The sequence below is a fragment of the Convolutriloba macropyga genome, chromosome 2 (assembly GCF_964194025.1).
Source record: "Convolutriloba macropyga chromosome 2, txConMacr16.3, whole genome shotgun sequence".
NCBI lineage: Eukaryota > Metazoa > Xenacoelomorpha > Acoela > Convolutidae > Convolutriloba > Convolutriloba macropyga.
In genome coordinates this window covers 67,169,756-67,191,903 of record NC_134469.1, presented here as the reverse complement: position 1 = coordinate 67,191,903, position 22,148 = coordinate 67,169,756, and the positions used below count along the sequence as shown (strand labels likewise).

The 22,148-nt window shown below is 33.5% G+C and overlaps 1 protein-coding gene across 1 annotated transcript in view; it reads left to right on the top strand.

Moving 5' to 3' along the window:
• The window catches only part of LOC142334631 (uncharacterized), a 154,497-nt gene that overhangs the window by 67,321 nt on the left and 65,028 nt on the right, over positions 1-22,148 (top strand). Inside the window, exons 7-13 of the mRNA XM_075382824.1 lie at positions 1,576-1,830; positions 2,172-2,498; positions 8,910-9,151; positions 9,937-10,132; positions 13,741-13,827; positions 15,716-15,867; positions 16,413-16,548. Of these exons, the coding sequence (XP_075238939.1) occupies positions 1,576-1,830; positions 2,172-2,498; positions 8,910-9,151; positions 9,937-10,132; positions 13,741-13,827; positions 15,716-15,867; positions 16,413-16,548 (1,395 nt within the window). The remainder of the gene's footprint in view (positions 1-1,575; positions 1,831-2,171; positions 2,499-8,909; positions 9,152-9,936; positions 10,133-13,740; positions 13,828-15,715; positions 15,868-16,412; positions 16,549-22,148) is intronic.

Sequence of the window (22,148 nt, the reverse complement as noted above, 5' to 3'; positions counted from 1 at the left end):
GCTTCAATTTAACACAAAAGTAAGCTATTGAGGCCTTTTATCATAAAGAATATGTCTTACGGCTAATAAAAATACAAAAAACAGTGTCATTAATAAAAAAAATCAATTAAAATTAGCTAAAAATCATTGTTCAAGCCAACAAAAACAGAACCAAACATTTAATCAAAAGTTATAAACTGTTCTGCGTTAAACGACAATGGGATCAAGCTTCGGGGTGCTAATAATACAGGAAACCACAATTGTAAACTAAAATATGGGCAACTACTCCAAAATCACATATTTGTTATCAAAGCTAGTAGAATCGAGGCCAGAAACCATTGGTTTAAGCATAAAACAGCTATCTGTAAAAAATTTGAATTAAATCTTAGCATGGAAATGACGAGATCAGTCACTAATGAGTCTAAGCTACAAGTTGACCGAAAAAATTTAAACAAAATTTTCAAAAGCCCCTGATATTTTTGAAAAAATATATATTTTAAGTTCAGAAACCTATCAGCTATTACCAGAAATTCATAAACAGGCTAGGAAACAATTGAGGCCAGTATTTAACCAAACTGTACCCTACGACCACAGAACGAACAACAAATATTGACAAAATTAAAAAACTAAAAGAGCTTTTTCTACAAAACAGCTGTCAAAGCTACGTATAACTAACTGCGTGACACCCTTAAAATTAAAAACAGTAAACATATCCAAGTGAACCTCTTTCAACGCTATCATCGTGATTTTTGTCAAGTCAGTAATTTAATAATGTAAAACGACAAAAAAGACAAAAATCATGAGCAAAAGCTATTAAAATTTTTTAAAAATACTCAGAGCCAGAGAAACAGTTCCTAAAAAATCAAAACGCAATGAGGAATAAACTTCAGATCAATAGGAGGAAAATGTGACTTCTCAATTGAGGTCAAGATAGAAAATGACAGAAACAAGTTAAAAATGCGGCAAAACCACAAAAATCCACTGATTTTTTCAAACATTTTTATATTAAAAGACAAAAAAACAATCATTGTATAGTTGAACACTGAACTATTAAAATATTAACAATTTTCAAAGCAATATTTAAAAAAAATGAGCAAGAAAACGGAAAATGTGAGCAAAAACAAGTTAAATCAGTGTTCAAAAAAACTTCAATAACTCCGCGGAAAAAATGAAATTTATATTTTTTAATTCCATATTCTACGCTGGACGGACTTTCTAATGATACCTCTCACAATTTTCTATGGTGAATGTATCTGTTGGCCAAAATTGATTGAACAAATAAAACCCAGCTGAGCATACCGTTCCCCCTACACCAAGGTGGGTTGGAGCAAAAAAATATCGAAACATCACAAAAAGACGCAATTGGTTGAATATCCACAATCATGGTGTTCGCATCAACATTTTAAAGTTGCCAAATAATAATTCAATAAAGAACTTGAAACTGAGGTCGCAAATGGTCGCAATAATCTTAGAAACATTTTTTTTAACGGTTATCAGCGCATTTCTTACATAATTTCAGCGAAAAACCCGACTCAGGAATTGGAACTATTAACAAAGAATTATTCAGAATCATGTCAATTGCTTCCTACTTTTCAGGTACCCTTAATAATACCATCAACTTCGAACACAGATCCGTGGCATCGGTAACTGTCTATTACAATGCCGCTGATGCGTCCCAAGTTGTCTGTGGTCTCTTGATTGAGGATGATCAAAGTGGCACTATTGTGGACGAGGGCTGCGATGACAATGCAAGGCCCTTCCCCATAACTTCTGGCAAGGCCTTTGGTGGTTTGGTTGGATTCAGTTCTGCATCTGTTCAACAGGGGTTCCTCATCCAACCTCTCGAATACCGTAAGTTGTTTAGCATCTCTGCTTGTGTGTAAAACACTTGTCGCCAGAAACAAATAATACCAAAAGGCAGCTTTCTCGGCGAATGTCGGTGCATGTTTGCGTGATAACTTTAAACATGTAATTAACTATTTTTAGTGTAGACATACAAGCGTCAAATGGGGATATTTCACTATCAATAGACACTTGCAGGCCATATTTTCATTGGAAACTGAACATTACTAGAAACAATAAAATGAGTTTTGAAAAATTTTCTTTTCTTATATGATCAAATCCTAAACATCAATGAATTTCCGAGATTTGTTAGTATGTGTGTTTGAACCACAAATGTGGATTGATTTCAGAGCGAATGCAACCCATGATCTACTACTACGAGAGAACTCACGAAAACGTCAAAATCTACGTCAACTCCTTCTGGGCTCTAGCCGGAACGCTTGACTACACATACACGAGAACGACTGGAGTAGACACGGGAACCTCATTAGCTACCCAAACCACTAATTCAGGAACTGCTGGCGCAGATGGCAACCTGGGCAAAGTATCATTCGAGATCTCCACACTGTGTGGATGCATTCCGGTGACTGTCACTGTTTTGACCGAGTATACTGAAGCGAATAATAACGACTTCATCTATTCTACGGGCAGTGGAGGTCAAATTAAAGCATGGTCAAGTAAGTATGGTAATCTAACCTGTATTTGAAAAAAAAAACACACACACATACATACATACACACACACACACACACACACACACACACACACTCACACACACACACACACACACGCACACACACACACTCTCTCACACACACACACTCTCTCTCTCTCTCTCTCACACACACACACACACACACACATACATACATACATACACACACACACACACTCACGCACACACACACAAGCGCACACACACACACACTCACACACACACACACTCACACACACACACACACACACACACACACTCACACACACACACACATACATACACACACACACACACACACTCACTCACACACACACACACACACACACACACACACACACACACACACTCACACACACACACACGCACACACACACACACACACACACACACACACACACACACACACACACACATATACACACATACACACACAAACACACACTCTCTCTCAGATCTTTAACTAAATGTTCTTGTCAACTCGGATGAAGCGTCACGTCCATATTGAGTCCAAAATAAGTCCAATTTACACTGCCAGTCATCAAATTCCCAATTTTTAAAAATTTTAGTTCCTCAGTTAATTCAGTCAGTCCTGAAAACTTCTGCCTAAAAACCCGTCGTCTGTGAGCAGATGGTTATCAATCTCTGGCTATAATCCATTCCCATTAGGCATCAAAAGAACTTATTTGAGGCCTGTTATAAATTTGTGATACTTTTTCTTCAATGAAACATTTTGGGGCAAGAAATATATTTTTATGCGTCGGAAAAATGACTCCTCAATTCATAATTGCTTCTGAGTTCTAAGAAGTAATTTGACGTGTTCTAGTCACGTCTCAACAGAATTGAATGATGATGATTTTTTTTGAGCATTTAGTTGTTTTCCAATGATTTAACCTCGCAGAAAAAATTTATGTTAAACAATTACGTGGAATTTTACTCCTACCAGATACACAATGCCCAAATATCCATTTAATTGCCTTTAATTGTTCCGATCCACTCAATGGGGGAGGAACTATATACCCAACTGGGTTTTCTTGTTGTTTCGACCCCTCTTGAGGGGGGAGGAACTACATACTCAAATGGGTTTTTTTGATCAGTCAGTTTTCGCTGATCGATATATTCATCGCAGAGAGTTGATACTGGTATCATTAAAAAGCTCGTCCAGCTTAGAAAATGGAATTTAAAATATGTTTTTAATTTTCGTTTTTTACAGGGAGTTATCGAGGTTCAAACTTCTGAAAAAAGTAGAGTGAATTCACGTTGTTTCATTCACATTTTCCGAAATTTTTGCCTAATTTTTCGTCAATTTTGCTAAAATTTGTTGGAATTTTTAAGAATAGTGTCGTTGATTTTATTTTTAAGGACAAACAAGCCTTGTTGATTATTCTGATTTAAATTTTTTGGTCAAAAAATCTGGATAAATATTTCAAATTTCAGCCTTTTTCATCAAAAACAGCACGAAATAAGCTACTTTAGTCCACTTTGATAAAAATTGCCGGCACTACACCCCCAAACAACACTAATACAATCTTTGTAGACTCAGAAGGGTCTATTCCTACTTCAACTTCTTCAACTTCCGCTGAGAGTGCTCTGTAATTAAAAATTTGCGGTTTTTTGCTAGCTTTACTCGTTTATTATCAAAAATGCAGAATTTTTTTTGAGCTTTCAACTAACAAATTCTCTTTATCTACAATATTCGAAAAAATCAATAGTTCCTAACGTACAATAAGCATTAGCAGGGCTAATTTTGGGCCAATCTTGGACTGTTACAATCCAAAAAGAATTCGGATTGCAATCCGTTGGTCTTTTTTTTTGAAAAAAGACCTTTTTTTAATTATAAAGAACAGATCATATCAAATGAAAGCTCAAGATTGATAGGTCCAATTGGCTTCCTAAGCAGCTCCAAGCTAATGCATTTAGTTTTTTATTTGAAAATTTATGATCGTTTCAACTTTCTAAAAAAATCGATTATTATATAGATAATGGCTTAATGAACTTTTCCTCCATATTTTTTCTTAATTTGGTCAACTTGCAGCTTAGTGTCAGCAAAAAAAGAAAACTTCTTCAATCTACTGATTTGAAATTTAGTCTCGATTGCGTTTTTAAGCCTGAAGTTATTGTTTTTTGGCTTTGATACTACTAGATTTCAGTTTTTTTTTGTTTTTAGAAATTTGCCAGTTTTTCAAGTTTTCTAGTCACATTATCACATTACTGACAGTTCTCATATCACATTTCAAGCGTTCAAAATGAAACACAATTGAACATATTAAAACCCTTAAAGATATAGATGATCGTTTTAACGACCTCTACACCTTTTCTTCAAGAAAATAATTGAATTTTTTAATTTTGTCTTTAACTGTCATTTTTACTTTGTCATTTCAGTTGTATGAAATTTCCTGAATAGTGATAGGTTTCACTGGCTTTTTATTTAAGAATAGAAGAGCCGATATTCTGATATTAGTAGATAGTTGATGGCTTTCATGACTTTATAAACAATCGTTTTCCAAAACTAAAAAAGAAAACTTTTTAATTTCGCAATTTTGATCATTTTATATTTCTTTTTGATACCTAATCTCGTTAATTACAGGTCAAGGATGACTTTATGGGTGTTGAAGGAAGTTGTCAAAAGAGATTGATGTCCCAAAATCTGTTTTTATAAAGAAAGCGTTAAGACCTTACTGACTTCGACACCTGTTTTTCACCAAAAAAGTAAATTAATTTGATTTTTGTCATGTTTGACGTTCTTTTTGTAGACGCAAGAATTATTCTGGATAATGGCAAGTCTCAAAGAATTCCTTTGGATAAAAAAAACGAACCTATTTTAATATTTCATCTTGTAATTAATGTTTTTCGTGACTTTGGATATGATTTTTGTTTCGAAAAAAAATCAAAATTTTTACATACTTTTGCCCTTTTCTCTTTTTTGTCTACTTGTTACCTAGTCTCACTAAAAAATGGCCAAAAACAACATTATCGAGGTTTGAAAAAGGCGCAAACAAAAGTTTTTTGAGGGCGGAAAAATGGCTTGATGGTTTTGACAGCGTTTTCTGGCAAGTTTCAATTGAATTTTTGTTTGACGTTTTTTTGTTGTTCTTTTTAGCCGCTTAAAGAAAAGAAAAAGGACAGGCTCTAATGCCTTTCTATAGAAGCATGGGTAGTCGTAAAACTTTGGGATATTTTAATTGATTTCTAACGGTTTTAATTACTTTGAAGTTAATTGTTATAAAAAAAATAAGCGAATTTTTTAACTTTACTGTTTTTGTTCCTTTTTGTCTAATTGTTATCAAACGTCTTTATGGACTGGTCCATATCTTTTCTGGTGATTTTTAAGTTATGTTGTTTAGTTTTAGGTTCATCTGACGGTATGTTGACTTTGTTTTTAAATTTGGTTTTTTAAAACGGACAAAAAGTATTTGAGGTAATTAATGTTTTTTGTTGTTGTTGTTTGATTTTCTGTTCGTCTTGGCTCGCTTTCTTAATATTGGCATATCACAGCAACTTAATGCTTCAATTTTTACTCCACTGAGTTATTTGTTTTGGAGACTATCTTATCTTTCATACACAATTTTTTTGAAAAAAACTCGGGCTTTTCAGGGTTTTTTGGAATTCCCAAAAAATAATTTTTGGGTTTTCTATCTGTTCCTCATTTGGTAGACAATTATGCCAAAAATGGGGATGGACGGGTTCGGAACCTTACGTGCCATCGCACATTGATGAGCCGCCTTTTTCAATATATTTGCCAATCAATATATTCATCGTACATGGTGGTGAACGATATTGTCATTTGTTTTACGTTTGAAGATGAAAGGGACTTGGTGAATTGCTTGGACCAATTGAAGCGGCCAGTTTTCCAGCTCTATTTTTCAATATTTATCTTTTTTTATACAAAATGGCATTAACTACGCCTATTTGGCCAAATTTGTACATTTTTTTACCCGTAGTGCAAGTAAAAAAAAACTGTCGACACAACCTTTGTTTACTCAGCTATTAGCTGATTGTTCCTACGGTGCCTCAGAAAGTTTTTCTGAAATAACATTTTAGCGGCCTTTCGCCAATTGACACCAATTATTATTTAAAAAATGCTTAATTTAGTTTTGATGTACTATTGTCTTCGCTGGGAAAAAACTATTACCTAATGTTTGAGATGAATTGTGTTTTTAAGAGCCGGTCAGCGATAGTGACGCCAGTTTGGCTGCCACCCTTGATTTGAGTAACGAAATTTGATTTGGGTTGTGTTTTGGTTCTCTCTCAATTTTTAAATACTTTTTGCACTTTTTCAATCCCAAAAGCCGGCAACAATGCTTTTAATTAATAGTCGATTAATAGGAAGTACCGTTTATGTTCAATAAGGTTCACTGGATCTTTTCCGTTTGTTCCCCATTACGTTATGCGCCCCCCAGTTTAGGAACACGAGTCATCACATAGTAAATTATTATGTAAAAATATGGCGAGTGCGGCGGGGGGTTGCAAATGATATGCGCTCACTAAGCTGGGGAGGCACAAACGGAAAAATTTCGGTTCCTTAAATAAAAAGTGCTTTCTTTGAATAAATCTCATTTTTTTGGCTCTGACAAACTGTTTGCCTAAAAATTTAAGGAATTCCTGAAGTTTGCCAGCATTCAATGATCTTTTCTGCTCATACACTGATTAAATTGATTCAAACATCTAATTCGGCTACATCTAGTGTTTTCAGGTAATATATGAAGGTTTTTGGAAATATAACTCAATAAACACCCAAAACTCGTCTTTTTTAAACATTGACGTTTAGTCAAATTAACTTTTTGGATAACATTTGTAACACTTTTGGTTTTAATCGAAAAGCAGCGGGAACAGGACCAGTTTTCGTCCAGTTGGAGAACTTTCTTGTTCGCAAATTTTTTGAATTTTAATGGCGCGCCCTACAAATTTTTTTGAATTACATATGCTTTTTTGCTTTTTTGTGTTAGTTACAGACTAGAATGGTTTCAATTAAAGCTTCCATTATTGTAACGGTAAATTTACCTGCTATTGGGGTCTGTGAGCAAAAAAGATAATTTGAGCAAAAAACATGGCTTCAAAACCTTTTGCGTAAAATTGTTTTTTTAAATTAAAGTTTTGCCTGTAATCGTTGTTAATATGTATTTTTTGTCACTAACATGTCCAGTTGGCTTCTAAGCAGTAAATAGTTTCTTTTTAATTTTTATTTGAATTCTCACAGTTCTTTTGTCCTACGACATGTTTTAAAATAAAAAGTGGTTTTTTGAGACTGACCACTTTCAATTTTAATTCTGCCACCTTTTAGCGCACTATCTGCAAAGAAAGTGGTCGCATTAAAGTCTATCAAATTAAAAAGTAGTCTTAATTTTTTTCTCATTTGATTAATTGTTTATGGCGTTGATTCCACACTTTTTTCATACATTTTTTCAAATGTTTTGTCTTCCTACTTTTGAGGTTCTCCTTTGCTGCCTTGTCTGGTCATCAAATTATTGGCATTCTAACAACAAGTTGCATATCACATTACTGTCGTTGACAAAAATTGGTCAATTGTAATATTTTCAGTGAACAAATTGTGATTTTACAGGCTACGACACGTTTCCTTGCAAAATTGAATTGATATTTTGATATTCGCTTGTCCCCGTTCTTATTAGCCGGGGTGCTAAGGTCTATTCCTTCTGTGTGCTGAGAAGTTTCAATGGTTTTGTATGAAGGTTTCATGAAGCCAATGAACGATTTCAATTGCTAGCTAAAGGCCATGACTTTGAATTTAATTGTTTTCAAAAAGTGTAATAGCATTTTCTAGGTTTGCTTTTTGGTTGTTTTCTGTCTACTTGTTAATTATTCTCAATTTAAATAAAGTCAACTTCTTTGCTGCTGAAAAGCAGATTCTTTGGTTTGGTTCAGTTTTTATCTGATGCTATTTTGAGTTTTTTAATAAACTTGAAAAAAAAATTAGATATACATTGAGTTTTAGTCGTAAGTAATGCTTGTTGTTTTTAAATGATTTTATTTATTTTGATTTTTATCCTCCTTAACGGAATTTTAAATGGATACACCAATTATTTTGAACAATAGTGATTTTTTGAAAGCTCTCTATCCCGTCTTCATTTGGTGGACAATTAATTTAAAAACGTGGTTGGGCGGTGTCGGAACAATATGTGCGACCGCACATTTCTGAGCCTCCTTTTTTTAAGAAATAATCAGGTGTTACGAGCATGTTGTGCTTTATTCTGCTTACCAACTTAATTTGGCGCCAGTTTTGGTTTTGAGTTTCATATCAAGCCACACTTTTGCTTTTTGTTTTTTCTTCTAACAGGGACCTGAGGATGAACAATGAACTGATATCACAATTCACGCTTTCAGCTAAGATTCAGTGTGTATTTTTTCATGCGTTTAGTTGGGTACGAAATTGCGGGGACTAATGGAACGTCCAATGTTGCAACGGATGCTACCTACACTTCGGGCTCCAAATTTTTCGTGGGTAGTGTGAACGATTGTCCAGACATGCATCCTCTGACTTATCTGGCAGCAGCCCAAGGTGGTGATCTGTTCCTAGACGGACTCTTGGGCACTACTACCACATTGAACACTGCTCTATCGAATACAACCTTCCAGGAAATTACAGAGCCTATCAATCAGGTTACAGCCCAACTCAATAGAATGAAATACGCTGTTACAGCACTGAATCAGAGTAATCGCAGTGTTTCAGCTCTAGAGTGCAAAATCAAATCATACTCATGTCAAGTTCGCATCGGTGTGAAATCAGTCAATCACAGTAACCACCCCAGCCGTAGATTTTCCCCAAATATAACGGGGAAAAGTGTGTAAAGAGTGTTCAAAAATAAGAAAACAACACCCCTTATTCTCCGCTTAATTAAGATGGGAAGAAAGTAATTAAAACATTGTCCGGGCAAGACCACAGAGTTTTTTATGGGAATCTGATATGAGCTGGTGTACCTATCGCCAATTGTATCTATCAACTATGGCAGCAACCAAGCCTCTACTTTTTTATTGATCTATTCATTAATTTGGGGGCTAGAATTTATTTAGCTTGCAAATTTTCTGTTTGGTCAGTTTTCGAACACCTTGAAATAATTGTTGAAAAGACCTTTTCACTCAAATTTCAAAAATAACCGCCAAGACTAGCATAATTTTTGCAAGTCTCTTTTATGAACATACTATCTTTCATTGCCATTCCACTGAACATTTTTGCACACTCATCAGGTAAAATATCTGAGCGAATATTTGCAAAAAAGTTATTACAAAAATTATCTCTTAGCAGATAACAGGTAAGCGATAAGATGCCGGAATAGTCTTTCTTATTAACAAACACTGATTCTAAAAAGCATTATAAAATCTAATTCATGACAAAGCATTACATAGATTACATCGTTCAACAATGATGAAGTTGTTATTTTCATAAGGTTATCGTCCACTTCTCGGGAGGCGATGTGCAGGGTTTGGAGTTACAATGGAATGAGACAACGTTGTACACTATTGGGACTACAGGTGGAACGAATGAGACACTTGGCTCTCCCGATGACAACGGAATTTTGCTCTATCTCTCTATCAATGATTTGACTGGTGGTGTTGGGCAGTCAGTCACCGCCACTTTTGGACGTTAGTTTAAATCTTGCGAAAATGTCTGCTTAACAAAATCATTGCAAAATTTGTCACAGGCTTGTGCAATTTGTCTCAGTGATTTTCAATTGGGCCTCTTTGCAACGCCAATGAGAAATTTTGTTTTGTCATAATGCGACAAAATTTTTCTATTTAAAAAGAACACAAGTATCCATTTATCGCCAACTTTTGGAAGAACAGAAAACGTTTTTTTTAGAAACAAAACGCGAAACGATTAACAAAACACGAAACAAATAACACTTAATTGTCAACCTAATGATGAGATAATTAACAATAGATGTTTGTGTATTAAAAAATCGTTACGCAACCGAACAACTAATTGAATTGCATAAAACCATGCCTCATTACAGCTCTCACAAGATATGCCGTTAGAAAGATTACAAGAAAAAAACAAACAACAAAATAAGCAAAAACGAAAATTTTTCAGCGAATGTGCAATAGGAAGAGAAAAAGAAACACAAATATTTCCGGCGTCACAAAACTTTTATGAAAACAAACACAACACCAGTTACGACATGATTTTAATGGAAAAGTAGTTTTTGAATTACAAGGGATTGGATGGAACCTCTCAATGATGAGAAACGTAGTAAAAAACTTTAATACTATTCGCTGTAAACTGACTGTATTGAATAACACCATTCTTTCAATCCGCAAAAAACCTATGAGACCAGTCCGAATTTTATGAATACATGTAGAAGTTTAAAAAGAGGCAAAGACAGAAAATTCAAAACAAAATTAGCGAGAAAAGTGCCGAAGCCAATGAAAAAGAAAAATTTTTGGAAAGAAATTTTCCAATATCATATAGTCATAAAGGGTTTTAACAGCAATGGGGTTCTTCTTTTCCTTAACAATATGACTTCAAAAAATCAACAAGTGTGAACAAATATAATAAAACTACGAAATTTTTGAGAAAACCCGTTCTATCAACGCCATTGAAATCAATAGCTTTGGCAGTCAACAAATACGCTAAGTTATGCACCAATGAGAAGGCAAGGATATTTGTCAATCATAAGTCACCAATAGCACATCTCAATAACTCTTATTCTTATGAAAACAACAACGGATACCTGCAAAAACCAAAAATTCCTTAGAAGATTGCGAAAAGAAGGTGTCGAAGCCTTTCTAACCCTAAGCGTTTATCTGAATACTTTATCTTTAAACAATTGGACGTCTTCTTTGTGCCAAGGGCAACTATCATTATTGGGAAAATGTGATAAAATTTGAAAGGGAACAAAAATTACAAAAAAAATATCCAAAAAATTAAAAAAAAAATTAAAAAATCGTGACATCGAAGTCATAAAATCATTATTTAGGAGATAAAACCGCTAACCAGATTCATCATAGTTGCCTTAGAAAACAAACTCATGTCATTACTGAGATTGACTTACAGTTTACGAAAATAAGCATAAGATTGGTTCAAGTCCTAAAAACAAAAAATAATATTTTTAAAGTCTAACCAGCCATTAAAATTAGAAGCTTTCAACTGCAGTTAAAAAATACACTATGTTTTGCCTCGATGGGAACACAAAGATGTTTATCATCACTGGGACATTCCAATAAGTCCTATGATTACGAAAAGATTATTAACACAACGACAAACACAGGCAAAAACCAAAAAAAATTCAGCAGAAATGCGAGAAGAAAGTGTCGAAGCTAAAAAAACAATAATTTTTTCCCTGAAAATTTTGTCTGTGATCCCTTGGAAGTTTTTTTAAGCCAATGAGTGCCATCAGTTTTAGGATAAAGAGATAAGATTTCAAAAGGAACCAAAACTAATAAAAGAATCCGAAATATTTTTTTGAAAGTTTGCAAACTTGTGTTATCGAAGTCATAAAACCACTAGTCAGAAGACAAAACCAATTAACAGGTTAATTTGGGTGCAGTAAAAAAATGGGCTTCTTTCATTACTGACGCTGACCTACTGTTCATGAAAATGTGTTTAATATCGGTCAAAGTTCAAAAATGCGGAAAATTGTTTTTTAAAGTCTTAACAGCCATTAGCTGACCACTCAAAGCACTATATAAGCTTACCTGATGCACATTAGGAAACCAATTGACTCTTAGTCAGCGAGTCGATGCCGTAGGACTCCAAAAATTTAATCTCAAAAAGAAAACCAAAGTTTAATTAAGATTTTCGAAAACTTAGAGTCGAAGACAAAAAAACATGAGCGATTCCTTGAAGACTAATATTTGTTTATTGGGTATCAAATGACTGTAAAAGATGGAACCCCGATATGGAAGTTGAGAAATTTCTAACTGATTAAAAAAACAATAAATAGCAAAAGTTTTCTAAGAAAAACAGCTCTCAAATTGAATTCCAGTTTTTTTTATTGATAGTAAATTTCCTCAAGTGACCAGAACACGTCCTTTTTATCGATCTATTGGTAACACAAAATTGTTTCATTTTGTAGCTTGAAATGTAATTTTTAATTTATGTTATAGAAAAACCTTAGTTGGAACAAAAATTTCGCTAAAAGTAAACAAAAACATGCAAATATCACGTGTTCACACAAAATTTTAAACCTGGATAAGTCCGCGAAAAATACAATTTTCAAAAAAATCTTTTTAATATTGAATTGTACGATGGAGGGACTTTTTAATGATACCACTCACATTTCCCTGTGATGAATATATCGATCGGCCAAAATTGTCTGAACAAAAAAAACCCATTTGAGTATATAGTTCCTCCCCCCACAAGTGGGGTCGGAACAAAAAAGGGGGCAAAGTTCAAAAGTCCTTCTGTATTTCGAAAAACTAGTTTCAAAGTCAAAAGAGCTATTAGTTACCAACTCAGCGCATTACATGGGTTATTAGTCTGTAGATTTTTGATTGAGGACAGGCTACAAAAGAGCAAAAAATGCAGTCAAAAATTAAATATTCCTTAAAGTTTGTGAAAACAGTGTTATAGTCAGAAATAACAATGAGTTTTTCTGTGAAGAAATAAGACATATTTATTGGGCCTCATTTCAAAATAAATGGGATCTATCATTAATTTTTGAAATTTGACTTGTCTGTAACTACATTGAGAGAAAAAAAACAAAAAAGAAAAATATTTAATGAAAACGGCGCTCCAATACAATTTGAATCCTTTTGATTATAAAAATGTATGATAAGACCAAAACTCGCCTTTCTATCGCTGTGGCGCGTCTATTATAAACAGGTAATTGCTCCAAATTTGAGCGTTATACTCAATTTGAAAAAAAATTCATACAAAGGATTTTAAGCTGAACAGATATGACGCCATAAGTGATTAAATTCACAACAAATATCAAATGTTGACGGAATATAGTTCCTCGGAAAAAAACAATTCAGAAACATTTTTAATTCCAAATTCTACACCTGAAGGGCTTTCTAATGATACTACTTACAACTCTCTACATTGAATATATCGATCGGCTAAAATTGACGGAAGAGAACGTTAGTTGAGCCTACTAAGGTGGGTTCGGAACAATGAACAAAGCTGCACAAAGTTGGCCTGACCTATTAATACTGGAAAGAGAAAACAAACAAGTTAAAGGCTTTGTCTGTTAAAATTAACAGGAAGTGATCTTAGTGTGATTGGGTACATTTATATGCCCCTGTTTTAGGGCCAATTGGACCCTGTGTGTTTGCGAAAGCTGTGGTCGATGACATAAATGGGCAGTGGATAAATGGAGGAGGCAATTTTAATATCGGTAGGTAAAATAAGTGATTACATTCCTGAAGTAAGTTTGCATTTATTAAAATTCTTGAATGGTAATGAATTTCCGGAGTTTGATTAAAAGTAAAGAAGTACAAACAAAAAATTGCCATGATTCAAATTTGTGCCATATTTTGGCAATACGCGTTCAAGCTTCAATTCTCCGGGACTTTGACTCGAAAGCCGCGACGATCACAAACTGTACGTCTATGATCAGACAAAAAATGATAGCAATACAGAAAATCAATGTAAAAGTCTTCAAAGCTTTAAAGAGAGGACATAGATCAGCGATGTATTTTGAATCTGAGATCCAAATAAGTCTATGGGTAGCGTTTTCGCAATAAAATTAAATCAATTAATGGAACCCCCAGGCTCTGATGTCGCTAAAAATTTCCGAGGCCGACATTACTGGCATCTTCAGTTCCGAGGCTGACATATTCAATAAGCAAGCTGGCATCTTGATTCCAAAGTCAGGCATTTACGATCTATGAGTTGACATCTTTGATCCATAATCAATGGTTATCTTTTCTTTGACTTCTTAGTTACTTTTTTTGAAAGAGTGTGACCTTAAGAGTGGCTGGGTGAGTTTATTCAGACTGTGTTTCATGATAATGATTACTTTCGAAAAAGTGACAAGTTTTCAAACTCTCTCAAATCAAGATTCCAATTATCCTTCTTATGATTCGCAATAGCAGGATTATGATTCAAAAGATTGCCAAAAAAGGAAGGATTAGACAGTGCATTTATCGTCTGGGCGTCTAGGGAATAAATCCCTACGGGAAAAAAAACCACCTAATTTTAAATAGGAAAAAGCCCCCACGGAAATGAACCTCCGCGGAAAAAAACCTCGTTTCAAAATTCAGTTACGGTCGTGATAATATGTTTGGTTCTGATAATTTCATATCAAGTACCACTGTTGTCTAAGGCATGGCCATGGCCCCCGAGGCATTGCTATACCCGCCAAATCCGCAGCTCTTTTATAGTGAAGAGGGGGGTTTATACAATCAAATAAATAAAAAAAATTGAATTGATATAATGATTGAGAACTACAGTCCAGCAGTTTTCTCATATTTTTAAAACAGGCAAAATTTCTCTTATTACCATTATCTCGTCGTTTGATCAGAGCTCCTGCATCTCAAAAATTCTTTTCTGATAGGTTCATTGGTAAAAGTAAGAGTTATGCAATTAGTATATTTGGATATAGATTAGATTGGCAAGTAGAAAAATTTGTAATGAGGCCTGATGAACGATGAAGCAGTGATTCGGGTTCTGCAAAAGAACCAATCCAATCGTGTTGCAGTGATTTTTTGAAAAAGTATGATTTTTTTAAATTTATGGTTATAATTTCACTGCTACCTAGCTATATTAGCCAAATTTTATGTATTGCTGAAATTTATTTTGCCTAATTATGGAGGAATTTGATTAAAAAAATAATGTTTAATTTCAACTTATTTAACTTTTTATATCGCTTTTTAAAACAAATACTTGCCATAGGTTTTATCGATGAAAATCAGCCCACATTTCAGCACCTCATTATAATGTTTCTATAAATAGAACATGACAATTTTTGTCGTTTATTGTATCCTACCCTATGTTCCACAAGCAACTTAAAATAGATTAAGACATTTTACGTTGGGTACATTTTTGGTATTTTAGCAAATCATGACAGCGGTGTAACTCAGTTTCTAAGTGTTTTTTGTTTCCATTATTCCGTTGGCAATCTGAGACACATTTTCCTTACAATTTTGATCCTTATATGCTGTTTTTGTCCTGGCAAACTCTTCGAATAATTTATTTTTAAAACCTGTTTTGTTTGAATTTGTTCACTTCGATAGGAATCAATTGATTCTTTTGTTTCTAGTCATTGGTGTATTTAACTCTAGATGACGATGCGGACGCTGACCAGTACCAGTTCTGGTTATACCTTCCCCTGGCTTACACTAGTCTCCATGCTGAGCTCACTGGCTACCTTCTGGTCAATGATGAAGTTTACAACCTCACGCTCTCCGGTGGCGCTGGATTCACAAAGACGCAGGTAACATTGTAATCGAGGAATGGGCTGAACTTAAATTGGTTCTGGGCGGAATTTTACGAAATTCTTTTATTTTTAGCAATATGATTGAAAATTGAGAGAAAAAAAACATAGCTGGATAAACCCAGAACGGCAACCTTAAAGTTTGTTCGTGGAGTTTGTTTTTTAATTTGAGATATTTTAACCCCAAATGCACTGAAAACAAAATTGTTTGATGACGTCCAAGCTACCAGCATATCTGATAACCATTAGATGAATTCATTAAACATTATTCTGAAAAATGGAAAAAAATGAAGATTTCCGTCAAATGAACGTTTGCCTCTAATTGTTCTTCATTCCAGTTTATTTCGAAGTTTATTCGCTCAAGAAACAGGGCAGTTTTCAACAATAATGATATAGAATCTTGATTTTAGACCTTAGTTTAATGAGTTTCCAAATTTCCTCGAGCAATGTTAGAAACTAACGTAGGAAATGTTGAAATTTTTTGCTGGAGCTTTGGTTGGAATCAGACAGTGACGTTGTTTTCTGCATTTTTTATGACTTTACAGATTGTGCACGCCTACTTCTACCACTTGCAAGCTGAGCAGGATTACGACGTGGACTTCTTCGGAAAATTGTACAACTTGTTCGGATTCGCAGGTGCTGATCTTGAATCCACTCGGACACAGGACAACTTCACAACCCGTAAGAAACCCTCGAACAATCTTTACCACATCAATTTTCTACCGTTCCATCATGCAGTTCTTTTTTCATGCACTTTATACGATCCAAATCTTCCTCATTCAAAAATCATTTCTCTTCCATCACAGCCCGACTTATTTTGACTGGAATTAATTGTTCTGCAGTACGGCAAAAATACCACACTTGAGCTGTGTTTTCTTGGGCAATGTAATGCGAATAATAACTCCAAAGCTTTTACCTGTTCCTTTTTCTGTAAAAAAGTTTTTTTCCTGCATTGTATGGGGAAATTGACGCATGCTTTTTCATTGACAATGGTTTATTCTACAAAAACTCATTTAAATTTAATGTTGTTGTTTTGTGCTACGCTCAACGGATAACGGATATACTGGTCCAAAGTTTTTGGCCTTAAAAGTAAAAATTTTCTTTTATTAATTTTTTTGTTTCGTGACTCCATGATATGGGCGATGGGCTTCAGGGACATTATCAACTTTTTTGTTTAATAAGCTTGAGCCGATAGTTATTTCTTCAGAAACATATAATATTGGTACCCTTGAAAACGTCCTCAAAACATAAACAGATACACAGCTGCTAAATATTCATGCAAAAATATTTGAGAAATTTTTTTCCTGACAGTTTCTTGAAATTCTCTTGAAACGCTTAATCAATTAATGAGTTATTTGATCGAACCTTTGCAGTACTTTTTATTCTTCGTTTAGCACAAGGAATTGATGTATATATTGATTAATTAAGTGAAGAAGACGTCAATAAAATTGTACTTTTTTGAAAAAAAAATAGAACAATCTAAAATTTTCAGAAAAATAAAATGAAAGATACTGTGGAAAATTGGATACAAGACTTAATGAATACCGGACTTTACTTGTATTTTGTTTGCTGGGTCTCAACAAAAAAGCATTGGTTAGCATTTTACATGTCTTCTGAATAATTCGCGCTTCAAAAACCATTGTTTTGATCTCTTCTGTCTTTTTCGTCTCATCGGAAAAGAGTAATTCTCAAACTTCAAACTACAAAAGTACCATCTGTAGGAATCTGCCGTTATTTGCAAATGATTGCAGCTAATAATAGTATGATTACAATAACATGGAAAAAATTGATAGTTACAGTCCATAAAAACGCCTCAATTTTCTCATTTCTAAGAGTCACCATTTAACCTGTAACCTAATTTCATTGCCACTACACTGAGACTAAAAACATAATTGTAGCGACTCGTTAATATTCATCTTTGTTTATAAAGAAAAAAATTTTGAAGCAATTATCATAATTTATATGATCATTAATCAAAAGTTTTATCTACCGTCATTTTTTAAAAAAGAGAATAATGGACTTTAAGAGATAAAATCTTTAACGAAACGCAAAATTTCTTTAATTTACTTCTAAAGCACTGAACTTATGGCTCAGTGATCCTTCAAAAAAATTTCCATTTAGTCTTTTTCCTCAATATTTATTTGCGCACTGAGTTATTTTTGAACAAGTTAATAGTTATGGGCCGCCAATTTTGACAGAATATTAACTAAAGTCAACTTTATAAGGGCAGTTCAATTAGTACCAGTGTCTTCAGATACGATTTTTGTTTAAAAAAACTTAAAATTGGTTTCCTGGCTTGAATAATGAAAAATTTTATCCAAAAATTTGGTTCATTCCTTATGTTTTTTCTACGTTCCAATTTACTGATTTTATGCAGTGGTTCAAGAAACAATTTTTGAACAATATCGCACAGTTCGTCAAAAGCAATTTCCCGACTCCCAGCTTTTACTTAGAACTAGAACGGTCGCTTGTTCACGGCTGTTCTTCAAGTAATCCGAGGAGGCATAAATTTATAAACTTGAAGGCCAAAAAATAGACTAGAGAAAAATTACTTGTGTGAAAAACCTTTATTTTCAAATTGCTTCACAGCTTCATCTTTCTACTATTTTCAAAAAAATATGAACTCATCGTTAATATTGACTATTATCATTTTATCAAGCTCGACAATAACTAGGTTTACCGCATTTTTAATTAAACAAGGAGAGTCGGTAATGTGCGATTGCCCATAAGGTTCTGACCCCGCTCATCCACAGATTTGGCATAAATGTTTACCAAATGAGGAACAGATAGAAAACCCCAAACATTCAAGTATTTATCGAAAAAAAAAATTGGTGTTTGAACGAAAAGATAGCCTCTAAAGCAAAAAAACTCAGTGGAATAAAAACTGATGCATTAGATTTATGAGATATGCCAATGTTATGAAAGCGAGTGAAGACGAACAGAAAAAAAAACAACAACAACAAACATTAATTACATCATAAAACTTATGTCCGTTCTAAAAAACAAAACTTATTAAAAGTTAAAATAGCGTCAGATAAAACTGAGAACAAAACAAAATAACTTGTAATTAGCCATAAAAGTTATGGGACCAGTCCATAACAAGGCTTGGCGACAATTAAACAATAAGGAACAAGAACAGTAAATTTAAAAAATTCGCTAATTTTTTTAAAGTCAATTTCAAAGTAATGAAAACCATTGGAAATAATTTAAAATATCCCACAGGTTTACGAATATCAGTGTTTCTAAAGATGGGAATTAAGAACTGTCGGTATTCAATTTTCATGCGGTTACAAAAAGAACAAAATGACAACAAACAATAAATCAGTTAAATTTTGCCAGAAAACGCTTTCGAAGCCGTAAGGCCGTACTTTGGTCCGAAAAATATGTTCCATTGCACCTTCTTCGAATACCAATAATGCATGATGTGACCTCTCATTAATGAAACTGGGTAATAAGTAAATGAAAAAAAGAGGCAAAAATAAGTAACACTTTTTCTTTTTCGCAAAAAAAAATTTCCGAGACATGAAAGCCATTAATTACAAAATTAAGTAATTGAATTGGTTCGTTTATTGCTCCTAAGGAAGCTCATGAGACCTGCAATTATCCAGAAATATCTTACGTCTACAAAAAGAACGTAGAATAAGACAAAAATTAAAGCATTATTTAGTTTTGTGTGAAAAACCCGTGTCGAAGCCAGAAAAGTCATAACGAAATCTTAGATTTTCTGAAAACAATCTCTATGACACCCTACCCTGACAACAAGTTGTCATTTTTGGTCTCTAATCATCGAGACTAGGTAACAAAGACAATGGAAGAAACAAAATTGCGAAGTTTAAATGTGTTTTATTTGGAAAAGAGTTATTTTCAAAGCCAAGAAAGCCATTTGCTATCTATTTTTATCAGAATATCGGCCCTTCTGTTCGTCCATGAAAAACCAGTGAGAACGGGTCGTTGTACAGGAAATTTAATACTATTGAAAAGAAAAAGTAAAAACGACAGTTGAAGAAAAAATTAGAAAATTCTATTAAATTCTTCGAGAAAATGTTGCCGAAGCCGTTAAAACCAGAGTCTATATCCTTAAGGATTTTAATATTATCAATTGTTTCATTATTTTGAACGCCAATAATGTGAAATATGAACTTTCAATAACGTGATAATGTGAAAAAACTATAAAACGTGAAAAATGGGCAAATACCTGAAAAAAATTGAGAAATTTAGTAGTATCAAAGCCAGAAAACCAAAATTAAAGGTGTAAAACTGCAATAAAGGTTGAATTTGAAAAGAGGAAGCATTCTTTAATTGCTGACTCTAAGCTAAAATTTGACCAAATTAAAAAAAAGATGGAATTTTTAAAAGTCAAAAAGACCATAAGCTTTCAAGAAATCAATTGGATACAAAAATTTAGAGCATACTAGAAAGCAAATTGGACTTATCACTAGTGAGCTTTCATTTGAAACTTTCTGTTATTTAATTAATATATTTAAAAAAAGATCAAAATTTTTTTATAAAAAAAACCGACTGTTACAATCCAAATTTTTTTTGGATTGTAACATTCCAAAATTGGTCCAAAACTACCTCTGCTAATGTTGTTCGTCCATTAATAACAATTAGTTTTTCAAATGTTACAGATATAGATATTTTGTTAGTTAAAAAATCAAAAATAAATGCAGCGTCTTTAATAATCAACGAGCAAAGTTAGCAAAAAACGGCAAAGTTTTAATTACGGAGCCTTCGCAACGGACGTTGAAGCAGAATTAGCCCCCTTTTGATTCTACGAAAATTTTGTTAGTGGTGTTTGGGTGTGCACTTCCTGCAAATTTAATCAAAGTGGACAAAAGAAACTTATTTCGTGCTGTTTTCGATCAAAAAGTCTGAATATGGAAAAATTTATGCAGATTTTTTGACAAAAAAAATTAAATAAACATAGCTGACAATATTTTTTGTTATTAAAAATAAAACAAACAACACTTTCTATGAAAAATTTAACCAGTTTTTGCAAAATTATCGAAATTTTAGTCAAAAATTCCGGAAAATGTGAATAAAATCAAAGGAATTCACTCTATTTTCTCAAAAGTTTAAACCTCGATAACTCCCCGTAAAATACAAAAATCAAAAAAATCCATTTGAAATCCTTTTGAAATCCATTTTCTACGCCGGACAAGCTTTCTAATGATACCAGTCTCAACTCTTCACGATGAATATATCGATAGGCCAAAATTGACTGAACAAAAAAAACCCATATGAGTATATAGTTCCTCCCCCCTCAAGAGGGGTCGGAACAATGATGAGCAGCGCATTACGGATCCTCCTTGTTTAATCAGATATCAGATGTAGAGATACCTGACGACGTACCGAACATGACCTGTAGTCCAGGAAATTTTTGACCCGTACAAATTGATGTTTAGTTACTGCAACCATTTTTTGCTGATTTGCATTGCCACCACAAATTTAATTTCCTTGTTTAAATTTGGAAAAGTTTTAAGAGAAATTTTCAGATTTCGAAAGTTTTATTTTTCAATTACAGTTTTCTAAATCAGTAAGTGTTCATTAGACAAACAAAAAATCTAAGTTATATCTTTTTTCGTTTGAATTTGAAAGGAATGTTACACTATGTTTGCTTAGCAATAATGTACAATAAAAAAGATTTTTTAGTGAATTTTCCGTATAGAATTAAGAGGAACAAAACCACAAAAATTACTGAATTTAGCAAAATTTCAGACAACGTTTCATGAACTCACTTGCGATTCACTTCGTCTTTTCAGACAATTTTTCATTTAAACTTTGAAATTTTTCACTGAAAAAGGTAGTTTGGGTATTTTTCATGCGTGATCTGGCAGAGCTCATGTGAAAGATTTCTGCTCAAACCGTTTGGATATTTTCAGGTGCTTTTTTTCCACGTTATTTCAACCAAAAATATTTTACGTCTGCCCGAATTGAGGGGTCAGCAGCTGTAAGCGGATATTTTTATTCGAAAAATTCGTTGCCCTTGTGGGAAATATGTAAGATCTGTGCTAGTTGCACTGAAAATTAAAAATAGATGCTGAATCTGCTGAAGTAGAATATTCACTTCAGTTCATTTTTTACAAAAAATCAGTTTTTGATTCAGCACCTTTCTTACATATTTTCAGCATTTGTAAAAATTTCAACTTCAATGGACTCAGCGGCTTTCATAGTTAGTTTCAACTTTTCTCTTGCAAAACTTCAGCAGCTTCTCAGCACCTTTCTTGCAGATTTTCAGCACTGGTGAAAATTTCAAGTTCAGTGGATTCAACAACATTTTT